The sequence below is a fragment of the Juglans regia genome, chromosome 1 (assembly GCF_001411555.2).
Source record: "Juglans regia cultivar Chandler chromosome 1, Walnut 2.0, whole genome shotgun sequence".
Taxonomy (NCBI): Eukaryota; Viridiplantae; Streptophyta; class Magnoliopsida; order Fagales; family Juglandaceae; genus Juglans; species Juglans regia.
In genome coordinates, this window is record NC_049901.1 from 33,653,043 (window position 1) to 33,679,348 (window position 26,306).

General features: G+C 35.3%; 3 protein-coding genes across 3 annotated transcripts; 2 read left to right on the plus strand and 1 right to left on the minus strand.

The window, feature by feature from the left end:
* Positions 1-2,620: 2,620 nt before the first annotated feature.
* On the plus strand, positions 2,621-3,968 carry LOC108986552 (FCS-Like Zinc finger 13-like). The gene is made up of 2 exons (XM_018959195.2): positions 2,621-3,379; positions 3,519-3,968. The coding sequence occupies exons 1-2, from the start codon at positions 2,784-2,786 to the stop codon at positions 3,676-3,678; spliced, it is 756 nt and encodes a 251-aa protein (XP_018814740.2). The 5' UTR covers positions 2,621-2,783; the 3' UTR covers positions 3,679-3,968.
* A 4,142-nt stretch (positions 3,969-8,110) lies between these two features.
* LOC109018614 lies at positions 8,111-9,604 on the plus strand. Its single transcript, XM_035690925.1, has 3 exons — positions 8,111-8,390; positions 8,817-9,033; positions 9,196-9,604. The coding sequence occupies exons 1-3, from the start codon at positions 8,111-8,113 to the stop codon at positions 9,602-9,604; spliced, it is 906 nt and encodes a 301-aa protein (XP_035546818.1).
* A 1,967-nt stretch (positions 9,605-11,571) lies between these two features.
* Positions 11,572-25,637, minus strand: LOC108986551 (oligouridylate-binding protein 1-like). The gene is made up of 12 exons (XM_018959194.2): positions 25,314-25,637; positions 23,842-23,903; positions 23,400-23,502; positions 23,092-23,168; positions 22,959-23,020; positions 22,763-22,850; positions 21,609-21,684; positions 21,474-21,504; positions 20,622-20,741; positions 20,369-20,454; positions 12,859-13,032; positions 11,572-12,161 (listed from the first exon to the last, which is right to left on the minus strand). The coding sequence occupies exons 1-12, from the start codon at positions 25,398-25,400 to the stop codon at positions 11,877-11,879; spliced, it is 1,251 nt and encodes a 416-aa protein (XP_018814739.1). The 5' UTR covers positions 25,401-25,637; the 3' UTR covers positions 11,572-11,876.
* Positions 25,638-26,306: the final 669 nt, after the last annotated feature.

The window sequence follows — 26,306 nt, forward strand, 5'->3', positions numbered from 1 at the left end:
GTGAGATTCTTTCAGTGCAGCAGAGTCCAAAAAAAAAATGATAATTGAAGGTGTCAACATCTTGCATAAAATGCATCGGAGGTCATTGTCAGTTTTGTCATTAACTCACTCTATCGGGTTAACTCAATACACGTGGCCTTAACCAAGTTAACCAATAAGCGTATACCACATATACAGACATGAGACAACCCCGTGTGCGTGGGTCCCGCATTTGCCTTGTTTTTCTTAAAGCCCTTCTTGTAAAAGCAACCATTCCGTGGGCTTCTACCTGAAATGACTCTAATGCCCATGCATGTCGTCAATATTCTTTTATTTTGTTTCTTTTTTATGCAATATCCTCCCAATTGATAGTTATGAATTAGGAAAATGACAGATCTGGTGGCTACCGTTCGGAGTCATTCTTGGCTCTATCATGTATTTTTTAATATATTTTTTAAAAAATTATATATATATTTCGATTGATTTAATCCAGTCTAAAAACAAAACCAGACCCATGGACCGGATCGAAAATTGAGATTCTAAATATATGGACCAATTTGGTCTGGTCAGGTATCTCTGTCCAGACAAATTTTTTTAATGAAATTTAATTTTTTTATAAAAGACTCGTAGAAAATTAATCTATTTAGAACTTGTAATCATTTTAATATTGAGTTTTATTACTCATCATCTCACACACTACATATTATACTGTTTTATTTTTTTTAAAAAAAATATTTTATTCTTTTTAAACTATTTGAATTCTTCTACTCATCATTTATATACCACATATTTAAAAGAGAATAAATTTAAAAAAAAATTATGATGTATAGTATGTAAGGGTGATGAATAAAATTTTCTTAGATAATGATAAACTTATTACTTTCTACTATTCATATTTAAAATTTTTATTTTTTTGTTATTATTTTTTTAAATATTTTTTTAACATTCTTAATCATTACAAAAATTAAAAATATATATATAACTTTATTAATAATCATTTACTTAACTATTAAGTAAAAAATAAAAAAAAATAAAGGAAATAATAAACGGACGGTTGGATATATTAGTCATTAGACTCGGCCACATACCTTTCCGTCGACAAAAGATGGGGCCTACAGTTTGCTGCGGTCGTTATAGTAATGATTACGCTTGACACGTGCCCACGATCCGCGGTCCCATTTCTCCTGGAATCTTTTCTTTTCCATTGTCCAAAAACATAGACAACTTTTGTGGGCCAGACATTCAAATATTGGGTCACGAGCATTTTCTTTTTTAAGAGTAATGATAGTTTTAAAATTCCTTTACTGTAGTTTTAATATTCAGCTTTTTTTTTTTCTGAATTTGGATTAAAAAATTTAGAATATGTTTTCCTTATATAATTTAGAATAAAATAAATTTAATTAATTAACATAATTATTTGATTTAATTAAAAAAAAATTAATTTTATAAAATGAAAATATTATTACATTGATTGGCTGAATTTATTTATTTTTTAAAATTATTCAAAAAAATAATATTCTAAAATTTTTAATCAAATTCAAAGAGTAAAAATAAATGAAGTGTAAAAATATCATTTCTCTTTTTTAAATATTTTAGTTAAAAATATTATAAAAAATCAGATGACTTGATTTGAAAATGTTAAATTATAAAATTATTTTTATTATAAAATAAATTTAATATATTATATAAAATCATATCATTTTATCAATTTAATTTTATAAAATCAGCCGACCGTTATCATTTTCTTAAGATTAAACTATCGATTGTTTTTACAATCATTCTCATTTTATCTCATTTCATAATTATAATTTTTATAAATTCTCACATAAAATAAAATAAAAAATTTAATTTTTTTAAATTATAAAATAAAAAAATATTTTAATAATTTTATCTCATCTTATGTTATCTCATTACATCTGTAAAAACAAATGAGGCCTAAGAGCTCATTTGGATATAGAGATGAGAAACATAATTTCTAAAATTCTCAAAATTTCTCATAAGTTCATTCCCAAAACATCACTCAAATAGAAAACTTTTTTCAATTTCAAATTTTTAATTTTTTTCATCTAATTATTACATAATCATTATCCAAATACAAAAACTAATACAACTTTTACAAATTAAAAAAACACAAAAAATAATACAATTTTTATAAATTTCAAAATAAAAATAATATTCAAAAACTTTTTTAAGTTTATAATATTTTTATTTAACTTTTTATCTCTTTTTTCAAATTCTAACAAAACAACTTAATTCAAATCATTTCACTATTCTCAAAATTATAAGATATTCTAAGGCCCGATTTGAATATAGAAAGTGTTTCATCTCATATTAACTCACTATCCAAACACAATGTTCAAACGAGCCCTAAGATAATCAGCCAATGGGATCCATTTCTTTTATAATATATTATTAGTAAAATAAATAAAATAACATAGAGTTATGTTGGCTTTTTTAATTCTTTAAGCAATTATCACCCAAATAACTAAGCGACCAATGGGATCCTTTTTTTTTTTTTTTTTATAGTATGTTATTAGTAGAATAAATAAAATAACTGACAGACGTGTTGGCTCTTTTTTTATTATTCAAGCAATTGTCACCCAAATAACTCCAAAAATCAAACCAAAGGTTTTAGTCCAACCACTCCATCATATATTGGAGACCCTAAGCTAGCTTTGCGGACATTTATACAGACCCCCATATCTCCATTTCTTTCCTAACATCTTCCCACTCCAAAGTGCTTTCCCCTTCTTTCCTCTCTTCTCACTTTTTTTTTTTTCTTTCTTTCTTTCATATTTATAAGCATGTTAGGCAAAAGATCTCGTCCGATGATCGGGAAGCTATCAGAATTATTGGTTTCCGGCAACCGGTCGGGATTTCGAGATGCCGGCACAAGTCCAAGGAGTCCATTAGACATCAACATGCAATCACCAAGAGGTCTAAAGAATTATGATCTTGGTGGGGTTGGATTGGGTATTGTTGCTGCCCTTGAGAAATCTAGTAACAATGGATCATGTGGACACGAAATCTTGGCTAAATATGCTGTTTGGAGTTGCAATCTAAATCGATCAAATCCCAAAACAGTTAATTCTAACAAAATATGTGAGAGATTAAAAGGAGCATATGAGGAATTTGGAGAAGGCAGCTCGGAGAACTATACTTATGTGACTTGTCATGGACCTAACATATCCTTCACAAAGGCGTACTATGATCATGGAGTTGAATATCGACAAAATCCACAAGAAATAAATGGTCTTGATAGATGTAACAACTTGGGTATTGCTGGGAACTCCTTGCCAACATATGGGAAAATTGTTTCAGCGTATCCAACTTCAGATTTTCTCAGTTCGTGTCATTTGTGCAGGAAAAACCTCCATGGCAAAGACATATACATGTACAGGTAAAACTCTCTAACTCTCTCTCTCTCTCTCTCTCTCTCTCTCTCTCTCTCTTTCTCTCATGATATCATTTGTCGATGAAAAACATACGACTAGAAGTTTGTGGGTTAGATTTTGAAAGGATTCATTTTGATTGAACAGAGGAGAGAAAGCGTTTTGCAGCACGGAATGTCGAACAAGGCAGATAGTGATGGATGAGAAGAAAGAACAGTGCAGATCGGAAGCACCGAGGTCTGCGGATGTTTCAAGCTCACCGTACACAAGAGGACAGATCTTCTCAACTGGGATTCTCGCAATTTAGGCAGCATTAGAAGATGACTACCAGAAAAGGGTTGTCATGAAACGGCTATTGATCCATACATAATATACGAGATTTAATCAGCTTAATTACTATTCTCAACAACCAACAGAAGCAAAAATGTAGAAAATGAAAAAGAAAGATTTTTAATTGTATTATCCGATTAGAGAGTAGAGAAGAGAGCTTGTGTGTATATGCTTCAATGAGATTATGTATGAACAGAGAAAAGCACAACTGCTAGATTCAAAATGAGTCTTGAACTTTTGGGTTTGCAGCTTTTTTCGTATAAATAATTTTAATGGATTTATCTCTATCACGACGAAGAGGGTTAAACCAAAACTAGAGATAAAGAATTTTCCAAGTTTTTTCTTGTTTTTCCTTTCGAATCTTGGTTTTGGTGTTCTTTCATTAGAAAATCCACTGAGGTTGTCGTCCTTTAATAGATTCAGGAGCAAGAAGGGACAATTCACGAGGAACACACAAACACTGGTTTGTACACTTGTCTCGGGACACCATTAAAGTACAACGTAGGTTACAAGAGCCATTCGGCTTAGGATGTGAATCTTTACATGAACCCCGCATTTTTTTTTTTTTTTTGAATAATCATCCTTTCTTGATTCAGTTAAACATGAACCCCGCATTTAAGTTCAACTATTAATGCTTTATATAACCTCTTAATTTTTTTACTTTTGTTTAAGCTAGCGTCGTGTACCATAAAATACTAGATGATAATAAACATAACAATGTTAAGAAAGTAATAATAATAATAATAATAATAATAATAATAATAATAATAATAATAATAATAATAATAATAATAATAATAAAGGGAAGTAATTGGGAAAGGAAAAATCAATAAAAAAAAAATAGGAGAAATTGAAATGACTCATGAATTGACAACGTTCTACACAAATTATCCATCAACTATTTTACAGATTTGAGAGAAATTGTCAAATTAAAATATTTAAATTTTAAGATTTTTTTATGAGGTGGCACAATCACATTAAATAGATGTAAAATAATTGTACAATAGTTGTAGATCTAACCTTTTTTTATATCTACAAAACCTTGCAACATGAGGACGATTAGGGCGATAGGCAAGTCAGATTCAAACGAGTAATGGGCGATCAAGTGTAGTTGTTCGCGAGCTTATCATCGAGTTCAATTTGTTCACCAGTTCCATTATTTAAATAAAATAAATTATTTATATTATAGCTTGTAACTTTAATTTCAAATTTTAACAAATAAATTTTGAGTTTATAAATATCTTTATATAGTTAATTTAGATACATACATCGATGATTATATTTATAAAGAAAATTCAAGCTGTAACAAATAATAATATTATGACCATAATGATATTCTCATTACAAAGTTAAAAAGCAATATTATAAAAAAATTAAACATGAAATCATTCTAATTCATACGAATTAACCTATGTCGAGAGTCTGCTCTCTACTACGTGCTCTAGCGATTGGTGGAGGAGGAGTTAGTCCATTCATTTTCTGGATTTTGGTTCAGGAGTAGGCCGTTGAGAGTTTCTTGTTCTTGCTTCACGATGAGATCGAGGAGGTGGAATGGATGAATTGGAGGAGGTTTGGGATCGTTTGAAGTTGAATGAGGAGGAGAATGTGTCGATCGCGATTAATTTGGGGCAGGAGTTCTTGTCGAAGGCTAAACGTAGCTTGGTGGGGAAGATCATTGCCAATAGAACAATCGAGAATGAGGTGGTACGTCGAACTATGGAGAAGATTTGGAGAGTCGGGAAACCTCTGGTGTTTCATGAGTTCAAAGCCAATTGCTTCATTATCACCTTCATAAACCTTGGTGATAGGAATCGAGTGCGGCGAGGTAAGCCTTGGCTCTTCGATAACCATTTATTTGTTCTAAGAATGTGCGATGGAATCACTCAACCGAATAAAATCAGCTTTGAGAAATAGGAATTTTGGGTGTAGTTGCACAATCTACCTCTAGCTTGTATGAATAAGACAGTTGGGGAGCTGATTGGGAGTTCTGTGGGGAAGGTTGTGGATGTAAATGTGATGGAGGATGGTATGGGATGAGGAAGTTACCTGAGGGTTCATGTGTTGTGTGATCTGAAGAAGGTGGTGGCTAGAGGTCGCACAGTTAACTTGTAGGAGAGGAATATGTGGGTGCCTCTATCATATGAGAAGCTTCCAAGAATGTGCTTCAAGTGTGGTAGAATTCTTCACTTAGAAGAGGGGTGTTTGGATGTTTCAGGAGAGGTGGGGGGCCAATTTGGGCCTTCGTTGAGAGCAGACTTGAGTAAAAACATTAGATATGAGGGATGAGGAAGCAAGGACACAAGGAGGAGGATGTGAGGGGTAATTAGGAGAACTCTAATTCATCAAGGGAGGTAGTTGGAGGGGTTGTAAAGGATGATAGGGGGAAGTCAGTGGAAGTGGAATCTCAAAGGGTACTCCTACAAGGAATTCTTCCTATATTCCATTACTATTTTTTTAGTAAATAGCAGAATCATAGATAGGGAACTATACTAGTCTAAGGACCTACCTAATTTTATTGTATAAATTTTCGATACTAATGATTGGACCATGCAAACTATAAATACTCTTTTTTCTTGGATAAAAGAAGATATTACTCGATCCATTTCCATATCGCTCAAGATATATATAATCACTAGGACACCCAGTTCAAACGCATATCCCATTTTTGCACAGCAGGGTTATGAAAATCCACGATAAGCGACTGGCCGTATTGTATGTGCCAATTGCCATTTAGCTAATAAACCCGTAAATATCGAGGTTGCATATTCAGCTCCTGTTGTAGCTGCTACTGCTGTTTTATTGATCTATCCAATTGGTCAAGGAAGCTTTTCTGACGGTATGCCTCTAGGAATTTCTGGTACTTTCAACTTCATGATTGTATTCCAGGCTGAGCACAACATCCTTATGCACCCATTTCACATGTTACGTGTAATTGGTGTATTCGGCGGCTCCCTATTTAGTGTTATGCATGGTTCTTTGGAACAGACTGAGTGGTCCTCAGGTAGGGCAGTAGTAGTGAAGACTCTACAACTTTCAAAAGCTATTGAAGGGGTTGAGGAAGGGGGATGGGATAAGAGTGAGAGTAAAAGTTCTAAGAAGGAGGAGAGCATACATCCTGAGGGGGAAGCTAACTTGTGTAGTGGCAATGTGGCGAGGGAGACCTTTTCTTGAATGTTTGTGGGCCCTCAGAAACGTGGTGAGGAGGGCTCGGGAAAAGATGGTTTCAGGCCTGTCTGATTCTATTAAACTAGGAGGAAAAGATTGAGTAATGTGTTAGTAGAAGAGACTGTGGTGGAGGAGAGAAAATGCAGGTTGAGAAGTGAAGGGGGGAGAGGGTATTCTTGTAGCTGAATCTGATTTGGTAGAGGTTGCTAGCTAGCCCCACCAAGTCCAATGAATTTGATTAGTTAGAACTGCCAAGGGCTTGGAAAATCTCGAATAGTTCGAGATCTCCATTTGATGGTGGAAGAAAAGAAGCCCAACTTGGTTTTTCTTAATGAAACCAAACTTAGATCAAGTGAAATGGAGGCTGTTAGAAGGAAGTTGTGTTTTGAGGGTTGCTTTGTCATTGATGATGTTGGAAGAAAAGGGGGTTGGCTTTGTTATGGAAGTAGGAGGAGATGGTTGAGATCTTTAATTTTTCTCAAAAACACATTAGTGCCTGGTTTCAGGGGGATGGGGTGAGTAGCAGGTGCTTGATTACTAGATTTTATGGTCATCATGAAACTGCTAAGAGGCAGGAATCTTGGAAGTTGCTTAGCCATCTGTCACCTTGTGAGCAGGTCCCTTGGTGTGTGTTTGGGGACTTTAATGAAATTTTTTCTCAAGCTGAGAAGATAGGGGGTAAGCAGAGGGATGAGAAGAAAATGGAGTTGTTTAGAGAAATGTTGATGGAGAATTCTCTGAATGATTTGGGGTGTATGGGGGAGTGGTTTACTTGGCGCAACAAGCACTCTGATGATACCTTTACTAGCGAAATGTTGGACAGGGTTGTGGCCAATCCAAAGTGGTTCTTGTGTTTCAAAGGGGTTGAGGTTGAGATTTTAACTGGTAGATGCTCTGATCACAGGCCTCTGCAGTTGTGTTGGAAAGTTTCTTCAAATCCAAATAGGAGGAAATAGTTCCTATTTAGGTTTGAGGCTAGCTGGGTGAAGGAGGAGGGGTGTGAGAGTCTCATTGCTGATGAATGGAGGAAGGGAGCAATTATGGTAGAATTTTTGTGGAAAGTTCAGAAGTTATTGAAAGGGTGCAGTGGTGCTCTTTCTGACTCGGCTAGATATAGAAATAGAAACAGGTTTTAGGAGATTAATGAAATGTCAGGTGAGATCAAGTAGTTGCAGAATTATGAGAGTCCTCACAACTCTAAGAGAATCAAACAGTTGCAGAAGGAGGTGGGGGTTTTGTTGGAAATGGAGGATTTGAAGTGGAAGCAAAGGACAAAGTGCAATTGGTATAAGCTGGGGGACAAGAGCACAAAATTCTTCTATGCTTGTGCCTCACAGAGAAAGAAGAAGAATTGTATTAAGTTTGTGGTGGATTCTGAGCAGATGGAATGGGTGGACCCTGCTAGCATTGCGGAGGCCTTTCAGAAGCATTCTAAGCATGTTTTTAATTCAAAAAATCTTTCCACTGCAGAGATGGAGGCCTGTTTACAAGTTGTGCAGCCTAGAGTAACCAGTGAGATGAATGGTAAGCTTTTTAAAGATTTTACTAGAGGAAGTTGAGATTTCTTTGCACCAGATTGGGTCTTTGAATGTCCCAGGTCCTGATAGATTTGGGGCGTGTTTCTATCAAACTTACTGGAGTATAGTGGCTAAGGAGGTGAGTACAACAGTGCTAATAGTGCTGAGTGAGGGCAATTTGGAGGCTACCTTTAATAGCACATTTATAGCTCTTATCCCTAAGATAAAATAAAATAAAAACCCCAAGGCAGTAACTGATTTTAAGCCTATTAGTCTATGCAATATCTTGTATAAAATCATTGCTAAGACTTTGGCTAATAGGCTTAAATTAGTGTTGGATGAGATAATCTCAGGTAGTCAGAGAGCTTTTATCCCTGAAAGGATCATGACTGACAATATCATGGTGGCATATGAAGTTTTACACTTGATGAAGGCAAGGGGCAGAGGAAGATTGGTCATATGGCTATTAAGCTAGATATGTCCAAGGCATACGATAGGGTGGAGTGGATTTTTTTGGAGTCTATGATGTTGAAGATGGGCTTTGAGGAGAGGTGGATTGCCTTGATTATGGGGTGTGTTCAGTTTGTTTCTTATGCCATTTTGGTGAATGGTGAACTTGGGGAGAAATTCCTACCATCTAGAGGACTTAGGTAAGGGGATCCACTATCCCCTTAACTATTTTTGTTGTGTATAGAAGGATTTAGTTCGTTGTTGGAGCAAGCTGAAAGTGCAGGTCATATTAAAGGGGTAAAAGTGGCTAGAGTGAGGATTTCTCATCTCCTCTTTACTAATGACTGTGTTATCTTTGGAAGGGCCAGCTTAGCTGAATGGAGAAGGCTCAATAATTTGTTGGAGATTTATGAAGCTGCCTTAGGCCAATGTATTAACAGAAATAAAACTGCTATATTCTTTAGTTCTAGTGTGAGTGTGGAGGTGAAACAACAGTTGTTAAGGGAAGTGGGAGCCAACAGTAGCAATAGTTATGAGAGGTACTTTTGGTTGCCAACTATGGTATGGAGGTCCAAATACAATGCTTTCAAAGACATTAAAGATAAGGTGTTGCAGAAGTTAAATGGCTGGAAAAACCATTTCTTATCCTTTCCTAGGAAAGAAGTTCTTTTAAAAGTAGTGGTGCAAGCCATTCCTACTTATCATATAAGTGTGTTTAAGCTTCCTGTGAGACTGTGTAAGGAGTTGGCTGGGATGATGGCTCGCTTCTAGTGGAGCCATATGCAAAAATGATACAAAAAAAAAAAAAAAACTCACTGGAGAGAAGTTGGGACAAGATAAGGTTGGTAAAGGATAAAGGTGGCTTGGGATTTAGAAACCTGGAGTGTTTAACCAAGCTATGTTAGCTACGACATGCTGGAGAGTTTTCTCAAATCCATTTTCTTTGGCTGCCAGGGTTCTTAAAGAGAAATATTTTAAGAATTCTGATTTTCTAGAGGAAAGGTTAGGAAATAGATCCTCTTTAATTTAGAGAAGTTTGTGGGGGGCATTTGATCTGTTAAAGGAGGGGCTTGTTTGGAGGGTGGGAAATGGTCAGAGCGTGATGATTTAGGGGGGACAGATGGGTCCCAAAATCTACTACTTTTTGTATTCAATCACCAGTTAAAATTCTTAACAAAAACTCTCGAGTTAATGAATTGTTTGTTGAGGGGGGGTCGAGGTTGGAATGAGGGTATGGTCAGAGCCATTCTTTGTAAAGAGGAAGCTGAGCTAGTGTGTGGTATCCCTGTTAGCTTAACTGGTCTTCCTGATAGGAGGATTTGGTTTCACTCAAAAAATGGGATTTTCTCTATAAGAAGTGTATATCATCTAGAGATGGAAAGAAAGTAGAGGGAGAGATGAGAATTCTCTGGTGTTGATGATTTGAAATATGAGTGGAGGAGATTGTGGAGGTTGAATGTTCCTGGTATTGTGAAGACCTTCTTATGGAAGTCCTTGAATGAATGCCTTCCAACTATGAAGAACTTGTTTATAAGGATGATATGTGAGTCCCAGCTTTATCCTATCTGCATGAGGGAGGTGGAGACTAAGGCACATATGCTTTGGGAGTGCAGAGCTGCTTCAGATGTGTGGTTGAAATTCCCTGGCCCAATTAAAAAATGGCATTGTTCAGATGAGGATTTTATGGTGCTATGGGGATCTCTAAGTAAGAGCTTATCAGAAGAAGTATTAGAATGGGTGGCTGTTACTATGAGATGTAAATGGATGCAAAGGAATAAGTTTGTTTTTCAACAAACTTTCACAAGTCCAAGTGTTTTGGCACAAGGTGCAAAGAGAAATCTAGAGGAGTTTTAGAAGGCCGAAGAGGGGCCCAGATCAGAAGTTGATTCCCAAATAGTGGAGAGAGATCAGATTAGGTGGAAGGCACAAGAGGATAACAAAATCAAGCTAAATTGGGATATTGCTTTGGATTTGAAGTGCAGAAGAATGGATGCAAGTATCATCATCCGAGACTCAAGGGGGGAAGCATTGATTTCTCTATGTATGAATAAAGATGGTGTGTCTAAGGACTAAACCAGTGGTGGCTGAGATCCTAGCTCTATGGAGGGCCGTGGAGTTGTGTTGAGCTAAACTTGATTGATGTTATATTTGAGGGGGATGCCCAGAGAGTGGTGAAAGCTATCAATGGTAGAGATAATATGTGTTCCTGGTATGGACATCTTTCTGATGATATTAGAGCTAACTTTGTTTGTAGGGATGGGTGGGATATTATAGATGCTCATAGGGAGGGTAATAAGGTTGCTCAAGTTGGCAAAGCTGTCTTTGTCATGTAGAGAGGAATTAGTTTGGGTTGAGGGAATGCCCAGAGGAAGTGTGTAGGAAGTTTTTGTTTGACAAACTGTATACAGATTGATAATGAGATGAATGAAGTATACTTGGGAAATAAAAAATAAAAGAATACGAGTTAATTAAAATTTTATTTGAATTGTATCATTTAAAGATCGATCGTAATTCACAAATGAATCATTTAATAACTGAATCGACGAGCAACTTGTCAAGCAATTTGCTTATATACAAACCGAATTAAGATAATGATCAAAAGAAAGTAATGGTAAAAGGTCGAGGGTTCAGCACTTTCATCCCTTAGATTAGGATACAAACCATCAAAGGGGGATTGGATTAATTACGAGGTTAACATAATCAGTGCCCCTAACCTGATAACCAAGACTGCCAGTGGGTATCATACGGAATCTTTTGCCTATTGCTTGAGGCAAAACATAACCAAAGAAAATATGTCCATGGAATAATCCCTAATAGCCAAATTACATAAGAGTCACAACCACACTAAACTGGTGACGCTATTATCGCACACAAAGCAAAAGTATGTAACGTAAGTACAACAATAAAACCAGTAATACAAGGTCGAGAAAAAGATTAAAAAACAATTAATAAGTAAAAAGAGAAAAGCAAAACATATGTATGTCTTTTAAGATACGGTACTCCTCCCCGGCGGAGGTGCATTATGGGAGTACTTCACTTATAGTCACTGGTAATACATGAGCTGCTGGGCCGCTCCTACACCCTGGAAACCACCATCATAGATAGCCTGACTGGCTGCAGCGGAACCCATTCCCATGGCTGCCTGCTTAAGGGCGTATTGGCCCTGCGGATGCATTAGCGCTTGCGCTGCCCCCATTTTGCTTAATGCTATTTGTCGTTCATAGGCTGCAATGTCAGCGGCTGAAAGACCTGGCATATGTGCTGCCATTGGTGGGGGAAGAGGAGTAGAACTTGTCCCTGGTGGTGTAGGCTTGCTACCCCATGAACACTGCAAAATAGAAGATATTAATAACATTCAAGCTAGCTGTTCATATGATGGCGTCGTGATCCTCAAATAAATGTGTTTGCTGGTTAAAGGCTGCATCTATGGTTCACTAGCCACAACCAATAAATAGGCAACCTCCTAGACCAGAACTTCATTTTGATAAGTTACAATTGTTTTAATTTTTAAAGATTTTCAAAGAGAGCGCAAAAGAACTAATGAAAGATACAATACTTTCTTGCAAGAAAAACCCAAACTCATATTATGAGTAAGAAAACCATTTAAAAAATGCAACAAAAGGCACGCATGCTAAAATGCACAAAATAATAAAAATTTATTCACTGCGTGTAGTCCAGAAAATAATAATCTGGTAAAGCATATAATTTAAACCAATTACTTAAGTTTGATAAAGAAATTGGAGAACATATATCCACTTAATTGTAAATAATATTGGAACCTCATCCATCCGATAACCAAAATCTACGACAAAAGAGAGTGCCTGATATTTACTTCCTTAAAATACATCATTGCATAACATTAGCTATCTTGATCTTCAAATTAAAAAAACAAAAAAAAAAAATTGGAGGCCAACAATTCTTGTTTTTTAATCATATTGGGACCTCATCCAACCAATAACCAAATATATGACAAAAGAGTGCCAATTTTTGTGATGGAAAATATAACCTTCCAATAATGAATGTACCTTTATTGGTTTGCCATAGAGGATCCGAGCATTCCCCATCTGAATAGCCAGAGCTGCTTCAGCATGCGTACTAAATCTCACAAAACCAAAACCTTTGTCTCTTTGCACGCGAACATCTTCAATGATTCCAGCACCAAGGGCATGGAAATGACGGTGGAGATCAACTGAAGTAACCTATAGGGTAATTAGAAATGCCATCTAAGAAATTATTTTAAAACATTTCAAAGACTTTCTAACCCAAGAAATTGTCTTAATAGAGTTTTGGTGCTCTACTATATCATTAGAATTTCAAGAAGAAGATGGTACATTTGAATGTTTCTTGATTCATTTACAGGGTGTATCATCTGAGAAAAATTAATCAAATGGTACAAGAAAACCTTGACCATATCCTCTCATGTCCAAGATCAAACATTCCATCAAAAAGCTGTCATACACACATACCAGCAGTTTTGAAATTTCGGTTCCTATTTTCTGGTTTTAAAAAAATTGAATTTTGTCTTAATTTTCATAATTATTCAGCAATTGTTTTACTGTTTGAAAGATGTAATTGGTTGTATTTAGGTGCTGATTTGTTGCAGACGGCAGACAGATGAAACTTGCCTAATTGGGTCTAGTATAGGAAAAGAAATCTTGACAGAACTGGGGCAGGCACTAACCTAACCCAGAAATTTCAGAACTCCAGTCCTAAATCGAGGCTGCCATGATTTGAAACTAACCCAGGAAGTTGTACATCAAAAAAGACAAAGCAAGCTTCCTGAAGTTCTAAAAAACCTATTTACCATCGGCCTAAATGCAGCACAAGAAAACTCAAAACATTTCCTCATTAAAAATGACCCTAATAAATCTCATGATTTCAACTCAACCATAATTCACCCTTGATGCTACCCACTTCAGACCCTAAATCGCAAAGAATTTCATAAAACTCCCGTCCTCCTCCTAGGGGTGAGCACTGATTTAGTCGGATTTGGGCTTTCAATTTTGAGCTTTTTTTAGCTTCATATTTAGCCCATTTTAAAGAATAATTTTTTGTGCCCTTTCAAATTTCAATTTTTCCACTTATCAAAAAACATTTTCAATTTTTCCAAGAAATTTAAAACTCTTTGGGGAGGTTTGGATACAAATAGTCTTTTAACTCATCTAATCTAATCTAATCTTATCTAATCATTACAACTTTCTCAAATTCCCACACAAAATACAAAAACCAATTCAACTTTTTCAAATCCCAAAACAATAATAATATTAAAAAATAATATTCTAACAATATTTTATTCAACTTTCATCTCAACTTACAATCCAAACCTTCCTGATTTACTGCTAATTTACTTCTATACTAATATCTAGCTTATTTTTATACTAGTCTTATACTATAGTGTCTAATTACATGTTATCATACTATAGTATTACAAATTATTTTTAGTACCTAATTACATGTTATTATACATTAGTATTACATGTTATTATACTAATTTCTAACTTATTTCTACCTTAATTATATATTATACTTTCTAGTATGTAATTACGTGTTATTATACTTTAGTAAATTAGCATATGTGTAATTAATTTATTATACTAGACTTTTTTAAAGACTAGTGTCTAATTTATTTCTATACTTGATTATGCTTGGTAGTAATACTATGATATTTACATATACTAAACTATCATTAGTCTATTTATATTATGGTATAAATATATTATTTTATAATAATTAGCTGATACTAGTATATTATTGAATTTAACTATATAAGTTCTAGTTATATAAATATATAACCATACTAGTATAAATGATAAATATATATTTATAACATATGTACAATATCGGGATCGGAGTCGGAGTTGGATTCAGAGTCGAAGTTGGAGTTGGATGACAAAGTCAAAGTTGAAATCAGAACATAAAGTCGAAATCAGAACATAAAGTCGGAGTCGGTCCAGCAACACTCCAACTCCAACTCGGCCTCCGACTGAAAATTTATAAAATAATAATAATAATAATAATAATAATAAATAATAAATAAATAAAATCCGACTCCTATAACCCTACCTCCTCCCTTGGTAGAATTTATATCTATTGGCCTCTAGTGATTTAAGTGAGTTTTTCTCCTTCAATTTCTGAGTGAAAGTCACCGCCTACCCTCCAGCAACTAAATTAGTAATAACCTAAGTTTTCTACTTTACACTCCATAGCATCCTAAATCCAAGGTAAGTTGCATCGAATCTTATCCCTAAATTAAAGATTCTCCCTCTTTTGTGAATCTAATATATTTCTTATTTTTCATGTCAAAACAATGACAGAGCCTCTCCAAGGCAGGGCCTTTCGGACCCATCTCTGCAAAGTAAAACCCGGTCTCATGCACCGCACCCTCAGAAGTTTTCCTACACGGAACCAGTTAAATCACTGCTTTTCACTAGGGGTGTGGCCCCAAATGATTGTTTGCACCCATAAAGTATTGAACCTTGGACCTTGAAGGGAGTGATACCCCAAGACCAAGGCCTTCACCACTTGGGCCAACCCCTTGGGGTTCAAAACAAAGAATTCTAGAGCTAGAAGAGTACAAGAATGTAGCTTTTAAGCATAGGAAACTAAGTGGACAGATTCTGTTCTTCAATGTTCTTTAGTACACGGCTGTAAAAACCTGTTCAAGCTTGGTTATGACTTATTAGCGTAATCCCATGATAGATTGGTAATTAAAGGAAGATTTTTAGTGAGCACTAGATTTATACATGTCGAAGAATGAAACAAAATGGTTTTCTTGTGTTCACAGTCTTAAAATCTACATGTTGGCATGACCAAATCATACACATAGGTAAGGGCTTTGGTCTTACTGGTATGCTCTCTCCACATCTAAGGTTTGAATCCTCTTGGTGCAAACAATTTCTAGCAGCCATCAAATTACACAAGATGCACTTGAGGGAAACTCATAACGAGGGCTAGTGCACCACCGGGGTTAGTCAAGACTTTGTTCTTAGACACCTAGAATCAATCAAAAAATAAAATATCAAATTCAAGTTTGATGCATAATTATGTGGTGTAATCCATCATCCATATTAGTTAATTGTGAGATTTGGACCACTGCAGCACTATGACATCTTCTAAGGGTTGCTGCTTGGACAATCCTAAGGGGCTACTTTTGGATTTAAATCCCACGACTTTAACACCCGATGAGTCATCCTTAAATGACCTATCATTCATGAGTATGAAAATACCTAGGAGTTACAACAAGTGATGTGGTACCCCATTCTGAGCAAGTATAAGGATGTGGTGAATAAAATCTCATATTTTGCTTGAAATGAAGAAGCTCTTGCTCTTTATAATGATTCAAACGGACTTAATCATAACTTTACTAGCCTTTTAGAGCATGGATACAATTGTAGCTTGTGCTTTTTAGTGGATTGTCACAAATAATATCATAGGCAATCTCAACCAAGTATGAGACTTGAGCCGTGCCAACAATGATGAAATGGCTTGAAGAGGATGCTAGAGACTTAAGCGGGAAGAGTGAAACCTCGTACCAAGTATAGGAAGGTGGTGAATAGGATTCCGGGATAGAGAAGTTCTTACTCTTTAAAATGATTTCAGGAGGCCCCAATTGTAACCTTGACTAATTCTTTTGGAGTATAAGCCCATATGTGATTTGGTCATTTTCTTTGATTGGCTCTAATTCAATTTATAAAGATCCAAGGACGGCCCAAGCCATATCTGGGCCCATGCTCCAAAAAGACTAGTCAAGGTTACAATTGGAGATCTTTGAAACCATTATGGACAAGAACTTCTCCCTCCCAAGTAATGTGGGATCTCATTCGCCACCTTCCTATACTCAATCTAATTTAGGGTATTATACAAACAAATGAAACCAGACCTGTTTTCATTTGGAGAACCACATACAGAATGGGATTCAAACCTTGGCAAGAGTAAAAAGGATTTGATGGCAATGATTATGGGTGTTTTCCAAAGGTTGTAAAGAAAATTGTGATAATATATAAATTACAAAACAAGGTCAGTAGTATGATTCCGCCTTGAGTGCTGTCAAATGTTTTGTTCACTAACTGTTTTTTAAGTTATATGCCATGATATTGACCATTCATATAAGCCCTCTTTTATGCACCTTCTATAGGATACCATGAAAATCTAGTTTGAAAATTATTTAATGAGATGCATGTGTAACAACTTGATCCAATATTATTCAGGATGAAATTTTATTAGGCCTAAATTAAGTTAAATGGGCCATATTGGATAAGCACAAGCTATATATTTTTTTGGTTGAATAGGGATTTTAATTAGGCCCAAGAGCCCAAAAGTTTCTTATAATGGGACAAAATTTGAGAAGCACAATTGAGATTTATTGGATAATTTTGAATTGGTTACAGTCCCAGAAATTATTATGGTAAATTATGGGACTTTTATTGGGTTCAATTGTTAGGTTAAAATTCAATAAATTTTTATGGACCAAGTGGGCCCTATTTAATTGGTGATAGGCTCAATTGTTATTTTAAAAGCCCAAACGAGTGGAACTTATTTTGGACTCAAACCCAAAGTCTTGAATACCGTTTCAGTTAAAGTACTAGAACAAAATATTTCGGTACCGGTACCGTTTCGGGTACTATTTCGATATATAGATAAATTAATTATATATGTATAAATTATATTTCAAAATAACATCAATGCAAGTCTTAAAAGCTAAAACACATTTATAAAACTCAATAATACTTCTAAGTTCTCAATCCAACTATTAAAAAAAAAAAAAGCACTCATCTTCATTACAAAAATAAGAGTCAAGATTTGATTTTCAATCCTCGAGAAAAGTGGATTAAAAAAAGCTAAGAAAATAGTCTTCAGATGTGAGAATTGGGGTGAAATAACGAAAATACACTGAAAATACAAAAATACAAAATTTCGGACCGTACACTGAAAACCAGCCAGTATTGACCGAAACGCACCAAAATGGCCGGTATTTGACCCGGTATGAAACACCTATCTCCCCCATGCCAGTTACTATTCAGACACTCTAAATACTAGTCGTACCGGCCGATACGGCACTGTATTCAAAACCTTGCTCAAACCCATGAGAACTAAGGTTTATTTATAAACTCCAAGCCCATGAACGTATTCAATTTCAAACACACTAGGTTCATGCCTAACGACAAAGTATATATACCTTCACGCACAATTTGATCATCGCATACACCAAGAGAAATTCCAGTCGCTGCTGGGGTTGTCAACCCACCTTCTGCCAAGCTCACGTTGCTACCATCTCCTCTAGTCCACCAGCACCCTCACAACCTCTCCTCAATGCCTGTTGCACGGAACAGCAGCCTCCAAGTTTCGAAAACCACACTGCCGCATGCCACTAAACACCACTATCCCGCACGATGCCAACCAACCCCTACATCCCTCTACAGAGCATCTCCGCACAGCCACCGCCCACTCAATCTTCTTGGTTGCTTCCCCACAGCCCACTGCAAACCTGCAACCGTTCCTCCCATCCAAGTGACGTTGCAACCCAACCTCCCTCCACAACCTCCCTTCACAGCAAGTCCCCTTCGAGCTTTGGGAACCACTGTGAAGACTTCCCCGTAAGCCACCGTCATTGTCTGTCTCTCGGGAATCTCTATCTCTCAGTTCCTCCCTCTTTCTCCACATAATTCTCTCTCTACACACATAAAACTCTCTCTCTCTCTCTCTCTCTCTCTTCCTACCTCCCTCCTAGAGATGCTAGAACCATGGGTCTTAGTATGTAACACACAGGTCCAGGAAGGAGATGTATCACTTGGTGAGTTAGAGTCTTGTCGGTTACGGGCTGGTAAGATATATTTTGTTATGGGCTATGAAATTTCAAACGGGCCATGGGCTTAGACTTATGTTTTATGAATTTAATGGGGAATATCGATTTATGAGAGTTCGGGCCCACAAAAGGTTAGACTGATTTTAGGGTTACGAGGATTTTAGGTTTATGGAAATATAGTTTATCCAAGCATTCCAAGTTTTTAATTACAACGCATGTGTTTAATTGGAAATTGACGTATGTTACATGCCTATTTTATAAGCAACCAGCTTCGTCCCAGAAATATTGGATTAACACTACAAGATAAGTAGCATGATCATACCCTTACACGTATGTACACTAAACATGTCATGAAATAAATGATTTTGATTTGGCATCGGATGTCTGAGAACAACGTCCCGACTAATCCCAGGTGTACACAAACCCTCAGTAAGGAGTTTCTCGCAAGTGCACCTCAAGTTCAAGGAAAAAATCCACCAGTCTGATGGCCCCTAGAGATTTGTTGCACTCAAGGGGATTTGAACCATAGACCTAGGGGGATCATACCCCCAAGCCTTTACCACTTGAGCTAGGGGTTCACATGCATCAAGATATTTTATAAAAAGCCATAATTTTATGTGAGTTATGCATCAAAATATTTATGACAAGTCATGATTTTATGTGAAGAAGAACTATGCATGAAAATATTTATGAAAGATCGTGATTTTTTTATGTGAAAAAACATGCACGACATTTTATGAAAAATTATGATTTCAACTTATCAAAAAAAAAAAAAATTATGATTTCATATGAAATCTATGATATGATAAGGCACAATTTCATTTGAAATCTATGATGATGATACGATAAGACAAGATATGACAAGAAAGCATGCATGTATGATTATGTTGAAGTATGACGGTTAAGATACGTAAGAGCCTATGTTATGATATGAAGACGGTACCATATGTTTATGGGCATATTGCATCGCCATGATGTACATGCTGGTAGTGCACCCAGTGTTCTTCCTTATGTATGGATTCCAAAACCCACAGCACGAGCGGAATCGGAATCTATTAAGATTGACTAACCCTAACTCACGAGAGTCAACAATGGGTACCGCCCTATGACAAGTGAAATACAAGTTAAGGCATTTCATGCATAGATCAGGTTCATGTTCATTTTCATGTTATCTACGTATGTAACTATGAGTATGCATGTTTTCAAATAAATCCTATGTTAATATTATGTTTATTGTATGATGTATTTCTTTTTTTTGATAATTAAATATGATGTATTTCTTATTGAGTATTCGACTCATTTTTGTATGTTTTTATGTTTTAACTTCTCCAGGTGATGATTTTTATGAGGATGAAGTGCAGGAAAGGACTTGGACCAGGGAGGCAAGGCAAAGGCCTAGACAGTTTATGACATGCTCAGTTTCATTACTTAGTCAAGCCCTAATTAGCGTTGATCACAAGGTTTTTGATTTTAAGTTATAATGACGTATTGACATTGAAGTATAGTTTATTTTCAGCAGCTTAAACTTTGTTATATTCCACTATCATTAGTTTGAGTTATTAATATTTATGTATGTCTTATTACCTGGTGCTATGTTAAATGTAGCCTTCCTAGCCTTAAGAGAAGGGCAAAAAAAGCTGTCCACCTCAGATTATATAAATAACCACCCCAAGAATATAGATTGAAGAAATAATTATATGCCAGAGACAACAAGTCAAAAAAAGTTTCCTTGCCTCTGGAGCAAGATTGCCCACGTAAACAGTTGTATACTGAGGATTGTTCTCTGGAGCATCATCATTAGACTTCTCCTGACCATCATCTGCACATGCAACAGAGTGCATACATGTAAAATCAAGCATTTGTTTACCGGTTCCAATACGAAGAGAAAAGGGTGGAAAAGAATGTAAGCAAAGACGATGCCAGTTTATTTTCACAACTAGGTTTTAAGCCAGAAAAAACTACAGTTTCATTTTAAATATATGGCACCTGATGTTCCACTTGTTAGCTCCACAACACTTTTTAAGTCTGAACTCTGCTTGTCATCACCGGCATTAGCACCTTTTGCAGCCCAGTTGCATCGTATCTGTCGACTTCCAAGCCACTTTCCTGGAATATATAAGCAAGGTCTTCCACTTATAAAATAACATAACATAAAATCTATGCAAGGTCTTCCATTTATATTTGTAAGGACTAGTGCAATGCCAAGAGAAATCAGGGCTTCCTACATGTACACCATCACAGATTAGAACAATTTGATATTTCTAAGGGCATACTTTTCAACAATTGACAAAGAAATCGCATCAGAAAATGCTAGCAAAATATTTTCCACCCTTCCCACCTACCTTCCTTTCCACTGCTTTCCTATCCTACGCAATAAATCTCATATTTTTTTATATAAGTAATTGCATTTAATAATCCAAGAGACCTTCTGGGAAAAGGTTTCATATAAATAAAAAATAAAAAATAAAATCTTAATAAGACACTGACTTATTTTCTTCTGACAAATTTCTCATAAGATTTTCACAAACATTTTCAACTAATTCACAAAATTTTAACTTTTATATCTCACATTATTGAAAAGTTAGTTGTTTGCATTTCCCATGTCATTTCTTGGGTTCCTAGTCCAGTTACCATGATTCATACCACAGAGGATAGCATATTGAATAATAACAAAGTATAGGAATTCATGTCTTAAGAACCGGTAATCCCGATAATAGCTCTTCAGAAAGATGTAATTACAGCTTTAAATTTTAGCGTTGTATTACATGACACGCCGTTATCTCCCCCCAAAAAAAACATAAATAAAACGGAAACAAGACTTGGAATAAATATTCATACCATTTAAGTCATTTATTGCACTCTGGGCTTCCTGATCAAAATATGATCAAAATACAATCATGACATGAAAAGGAAAAAAAAAACAACAGATACATGATACTTTTTAAAAGAAGCCCAACAGAATGATTTTACTACCTGCTGATTCCTAAAAGAAACAAATCCAAAACCCCTTGAACGCCCAGTTTTCTGATCCCACATGACCCTTGCATCCCTGTAACCAGTATGTTGGTCAAATTAGTCTCAAGATATATGATGCCTTTTTATCAAGCACAAAAGAAAAATAAACTACCACCAGAAACACATTGGCTCTGATTGAATATGATTGGTGTGGGAGAAAGTAATAGGAGCACTTAAGTGCAAAAAGCAAGGTTAAAAGCACAAAGCTCGAGTGGGTGCCAAGATGAAGTTTAGCACACATTTTTAAAAATGATATATAACAATAGAAAATCCATAAAAACAAAATGAGAGGTTTAAAAAACAATATGATAATACATTTAGCCTATTAACATTATTATTAGAGTGTGATGCAACATGATAATCAAGTAATCAAATAATTATATTAAAAAATTGATAAGTAAACTAATTATAAAAAATTTAAACACGGCAATTTACATTATCCTCTAACTAAAGAGTTTTGCTACTTATCATCCTCACACACCACACTTATTTTTATATTTTATTTTTTATTTTTAAATTAGTTCTTCTTAAATTAATTGAATTTTTCTACTCATTATCCATACATCACATATTTGGTAAGAAAAAAAATTAAAAAATTATGTGTTGTATGGTGTGAGGATGATGAGTAGAATTTCTCTTACTAAATATACACAGTTATAATGCTTGATAGCCATAATCAAATTTAAGTACATGGTTGAACCAAAATATACCAAAAAGTCTATGACCTAAAAAACTCAAGAATTGTAGGTATTGACTTACATGCTAACATATGCAATCAAATATCAATTCATCTAGAAAGCTAACTTGGACTACTATATTGGGCTTAAAGCATACATATCACATATGACAACATGTGGAGCCATGTAGAATATCAACTAAATACTGAAGAATATTTGTTTTTTGAGTCTTGAATTGATATTGTTTATTTTTTTCCAAAAAAAATAAAATTACAAAAGCGCAATTATCTGCACTCTAAGCTCACAAAAAAAAGTGCCAAAAAGATTGCACTAAGCTTTTTTAGTACGCAAAGCGCCTCAACCTTGGCACTTTGTGCTGATATGATATGAGAATAACATTGTAAAATAAATAAATAAAAGGAAAATGGAGCTTACGAACAACTGGGGTATACAGAAAAACAAGCATATAATGTGGCATCAGTAACTTCGGGGCTAAGATCACCTACGAAAATATTGAAATGACCTGAATGACAAAAATACATCATAAGCTGTCAAAAATTAATATACAAGACACCATCACTACAAAATTAGAAAAAAAAAAAAAAGTAAAGATGCTAATGTGTATACAAACCTGATGTATCCTCTCTTTGACTACTTGCATATGCCCAATTAACTTTGATAGGCTGCCCTAACCTGTACAAACAATCTTAATGTGATAAACATGAGAGAAGCAGGAACCAAATCTAGTGAAGGTTGACACTTACAGATGCCTCCCATTAAGAGTCACAATAGCAAGCGCAGCTGATCTACGGTCGAAGTAGTCGACAAAACCATATGATGACTGCATAAAAAGATAAGTTAAGCTGAGAAAGCAGCAAAGAAACCTATAAGATGCATATTGAAATGAGGTGGGGTTGGTAAAACAATAGTGCAAAACTCAAGCAGCATAATTATTTTCCATGTTCTCACAGAATTGGTCATATTCAGAAGATGGTATTTTTCTGTTGTTAGCCATAAAAACCAAAAAAAACGTTAAAGAGAATATTGAAAATAGGTGTAATGCTATCCCCACCTTCTCTTTCCTGATGAGCTTGCATCCTTCAAGTGGACCAGCAGTTGCAAAAACTTCTTGAAGGAGGAGGTCGGTAACCTGCGGGTGAATGTTTCCTACATACCTGCACTCGCTCATAGACAAAAGTATAAGCCTATTAAAAACACATATGAAAAAATAGTGTAACTACTTGGGAAATGAATTACACGTTAGATACTCATCAAATTACAGAAAAATAACTACTCCAATGGATAAAGTGCTACAAGAGTCTACGTGCCAGAAATACATTACTGATGAATTAATTATAGCATTTAAGAGACCCAGAGAGAAGCTAACTTGGCAAGAAAGTCACAAGTTGCACCCACTTCCAAAAGGCATCCTATGAGTTTTTTTTTTAATTTTTATAAAGGGGCAAAAAATTGGAAAAAAAAAAAGGGGAAGAAAACGTCTATACAACACTCACACACTGCGGCATGTACTTGAATCAAACCCAGGAGGCAGATTTCCACTCAAGATAGGCTCTATCTGCAAAATAAAAATGTAAAAAAGCAGGAAACCAAAAAAGAAGAAGAAACCCTAAAGAAAAATATCTCCACTCCTCTCAGGAATCTTCATGAATATATGAAAAATATATTAAGAACTAAAGAATGAAACACGCAAACAACTGATGAAAAAACATGTAAAACTCTAGCTTGAAATGCGCATCAAAACCAAAAAAATAGTTAAAAAAACAATAAATACCCTTTGCATCCTCAAAACTGTCATCCCTTTAGCAGTGTGGTACACAAACTACCATTTAGACATATTGTACCCTCAAATCACCACTACTTTTTTTTAATCTTTCCCTCTTTGTTACGTAAACACCACTCATGCAACCTTCCTACTTGCTTAAGTAAACACATAAAATCACTAACGTTAAAGGGCAAAAAAGGTTAGCACTAAACGAAGGATACAGGTGAATTCTTAACGTTCTTCAGTCTTCTTTGAATCTTTGGGCTCATGATACGCACCAGCATAGAACTACATTGTTATGTGCCTGACTTGAAACGGGTCGTTTGGTGAAGCAGTTCTTCTCAATCTCAACCAATAAGCAAATCAGCGTTTCATTAAGAAGCAAGGGTACAAAGGGGAATCGGGTGTGTTGGTATCACGGGACGCTGCTGTTTAGGAGAAATTCTAGAAGTAGCAATCTGTTTGGCAAGATTCCAGAAAATATGTAGTGATTTCCATTTTTTTTACTTTTTTTCGGTTAGAAGTGTGGGAGCAGGAAGAGAGAGATTATCGTCTATCTTGTAAAACCCTGAAAACCCTTTTGGAGGTTGGATTGCCTCGAATCAATCCCAAGCTTGACAGTGAATGAGTCTTTTTCGATTATTTTCCAGCTCTTGTTAAATATCCTTTGAATTGTTAACATTTTTTTTTTTTGATAATTAATTTTTACCATTTTCCGAGAGGCTGCTTACATACATCTAGCGATAAATAAACAAAAAACGGCGGACAGCAACATAGAACAAGAGTCTTAAAAGTATGCAGTCCCTTTATTAAACTGCAATTAATATATGAAATTCTCAGCCTGTGCACGCCCGGATTAGTCGGAACTTTGTTCATACTCGGTCCCAACAAAAAAAAATATATGAAGTTTTCCTGATTAAGGGGAAAAAACAAAGCTTCTTTGGCTTTCCACGTCTGAGGGAAAACGTGTCATGTATTATCAAATCCCTCCGGATAGGGAGAAAAAATTTTGTAAAAAAGAAAAAAAAAACCTAAACAGTAATTAATCTTTCCTGCAAAAAGAAAAAAGCAAACGAAATTTGATGAACGAATGATGCCACCTAAACTCAAATAATACTATATCCCAATCTCCTATGTGTCAATTAAAATGAAATTTATCAAAACTAAGAAACCCCAATTGGGAGCAAAGGAGATAAACGGAACCTGAGGGGCTGTGGCCGCCAAGAGTGCAGGGTGGTGGTACAGTGACTGCTGCATCATCGCCTGCTGTTTGAGCCTCTGCGGTTGCATCTTTCACAGGTGGTTGGGATTATTGAAGGTTAATTCTAGGGTTTGGGTTTCGATCGAACAAAAAACGGAAACAAATTAAAAAGGAAAAAAAAAAACGGAAGAAGGAGAGAAAGAAAAACGAAAAAAGAAAAACCCCCGAAAGAGAGGGCGAGAACGAAACAACGACGAAGATAATAGGGGGGAAGAGACTCCGATAGAGTTTTGAGTAAAAAGGGGAGCCACGGAGTCACGGACACGGGTTGGGTTTCACTGTTTTTCAGCAATAAATATTAAATACTGTTTTACATTTTAAATTTTGATCATATTTTAAATCATTTTTATTAGTATTAATTAAATAAGAAATATTTAAAATATGATTAAAAAAATAGCATTAATATTTCATAATCAAAAAATAAAATAAAAAACACAAATAAAGTAAATTGTGATGGCCAGTTTTTGTCTGTATTAGGTCATAATTGAGCTCTTAAGACCATAAATGGGCTCTTTAAGCCAACTTCTAAGCCTTTTAAATTCGAGTTGTGCTACACAGAAACCTCACACTCTGCACACCCACTTAAAAACATATGATTTTATTTTTTTATCCTCATATTTCATATTGAATTAATATGAAATATGAGGATAAAAAAGTAAAATCATATGTTTTTAAGTGGATGTGCAGGGTGGGGTTTATATTTAGAATTTTTCTTTAAACCCAAAATTATGTTCTATTATACCTAGTTTGTAATAAATATGTTTTAAGAAGTTGCTTATAAAAAAATAATTTTTTTAAAGTCTAAATCCAGGCTCACAAGTTTTAAGTTTAAATGTAGGCTTGTCAACTCATAAGTTTTAGGCTCACAAGTTTTAAGTCTCATATTCACAAGTCAAGTTGACAGCTCCTCTCTACAACATGTTTAAAAAATACAA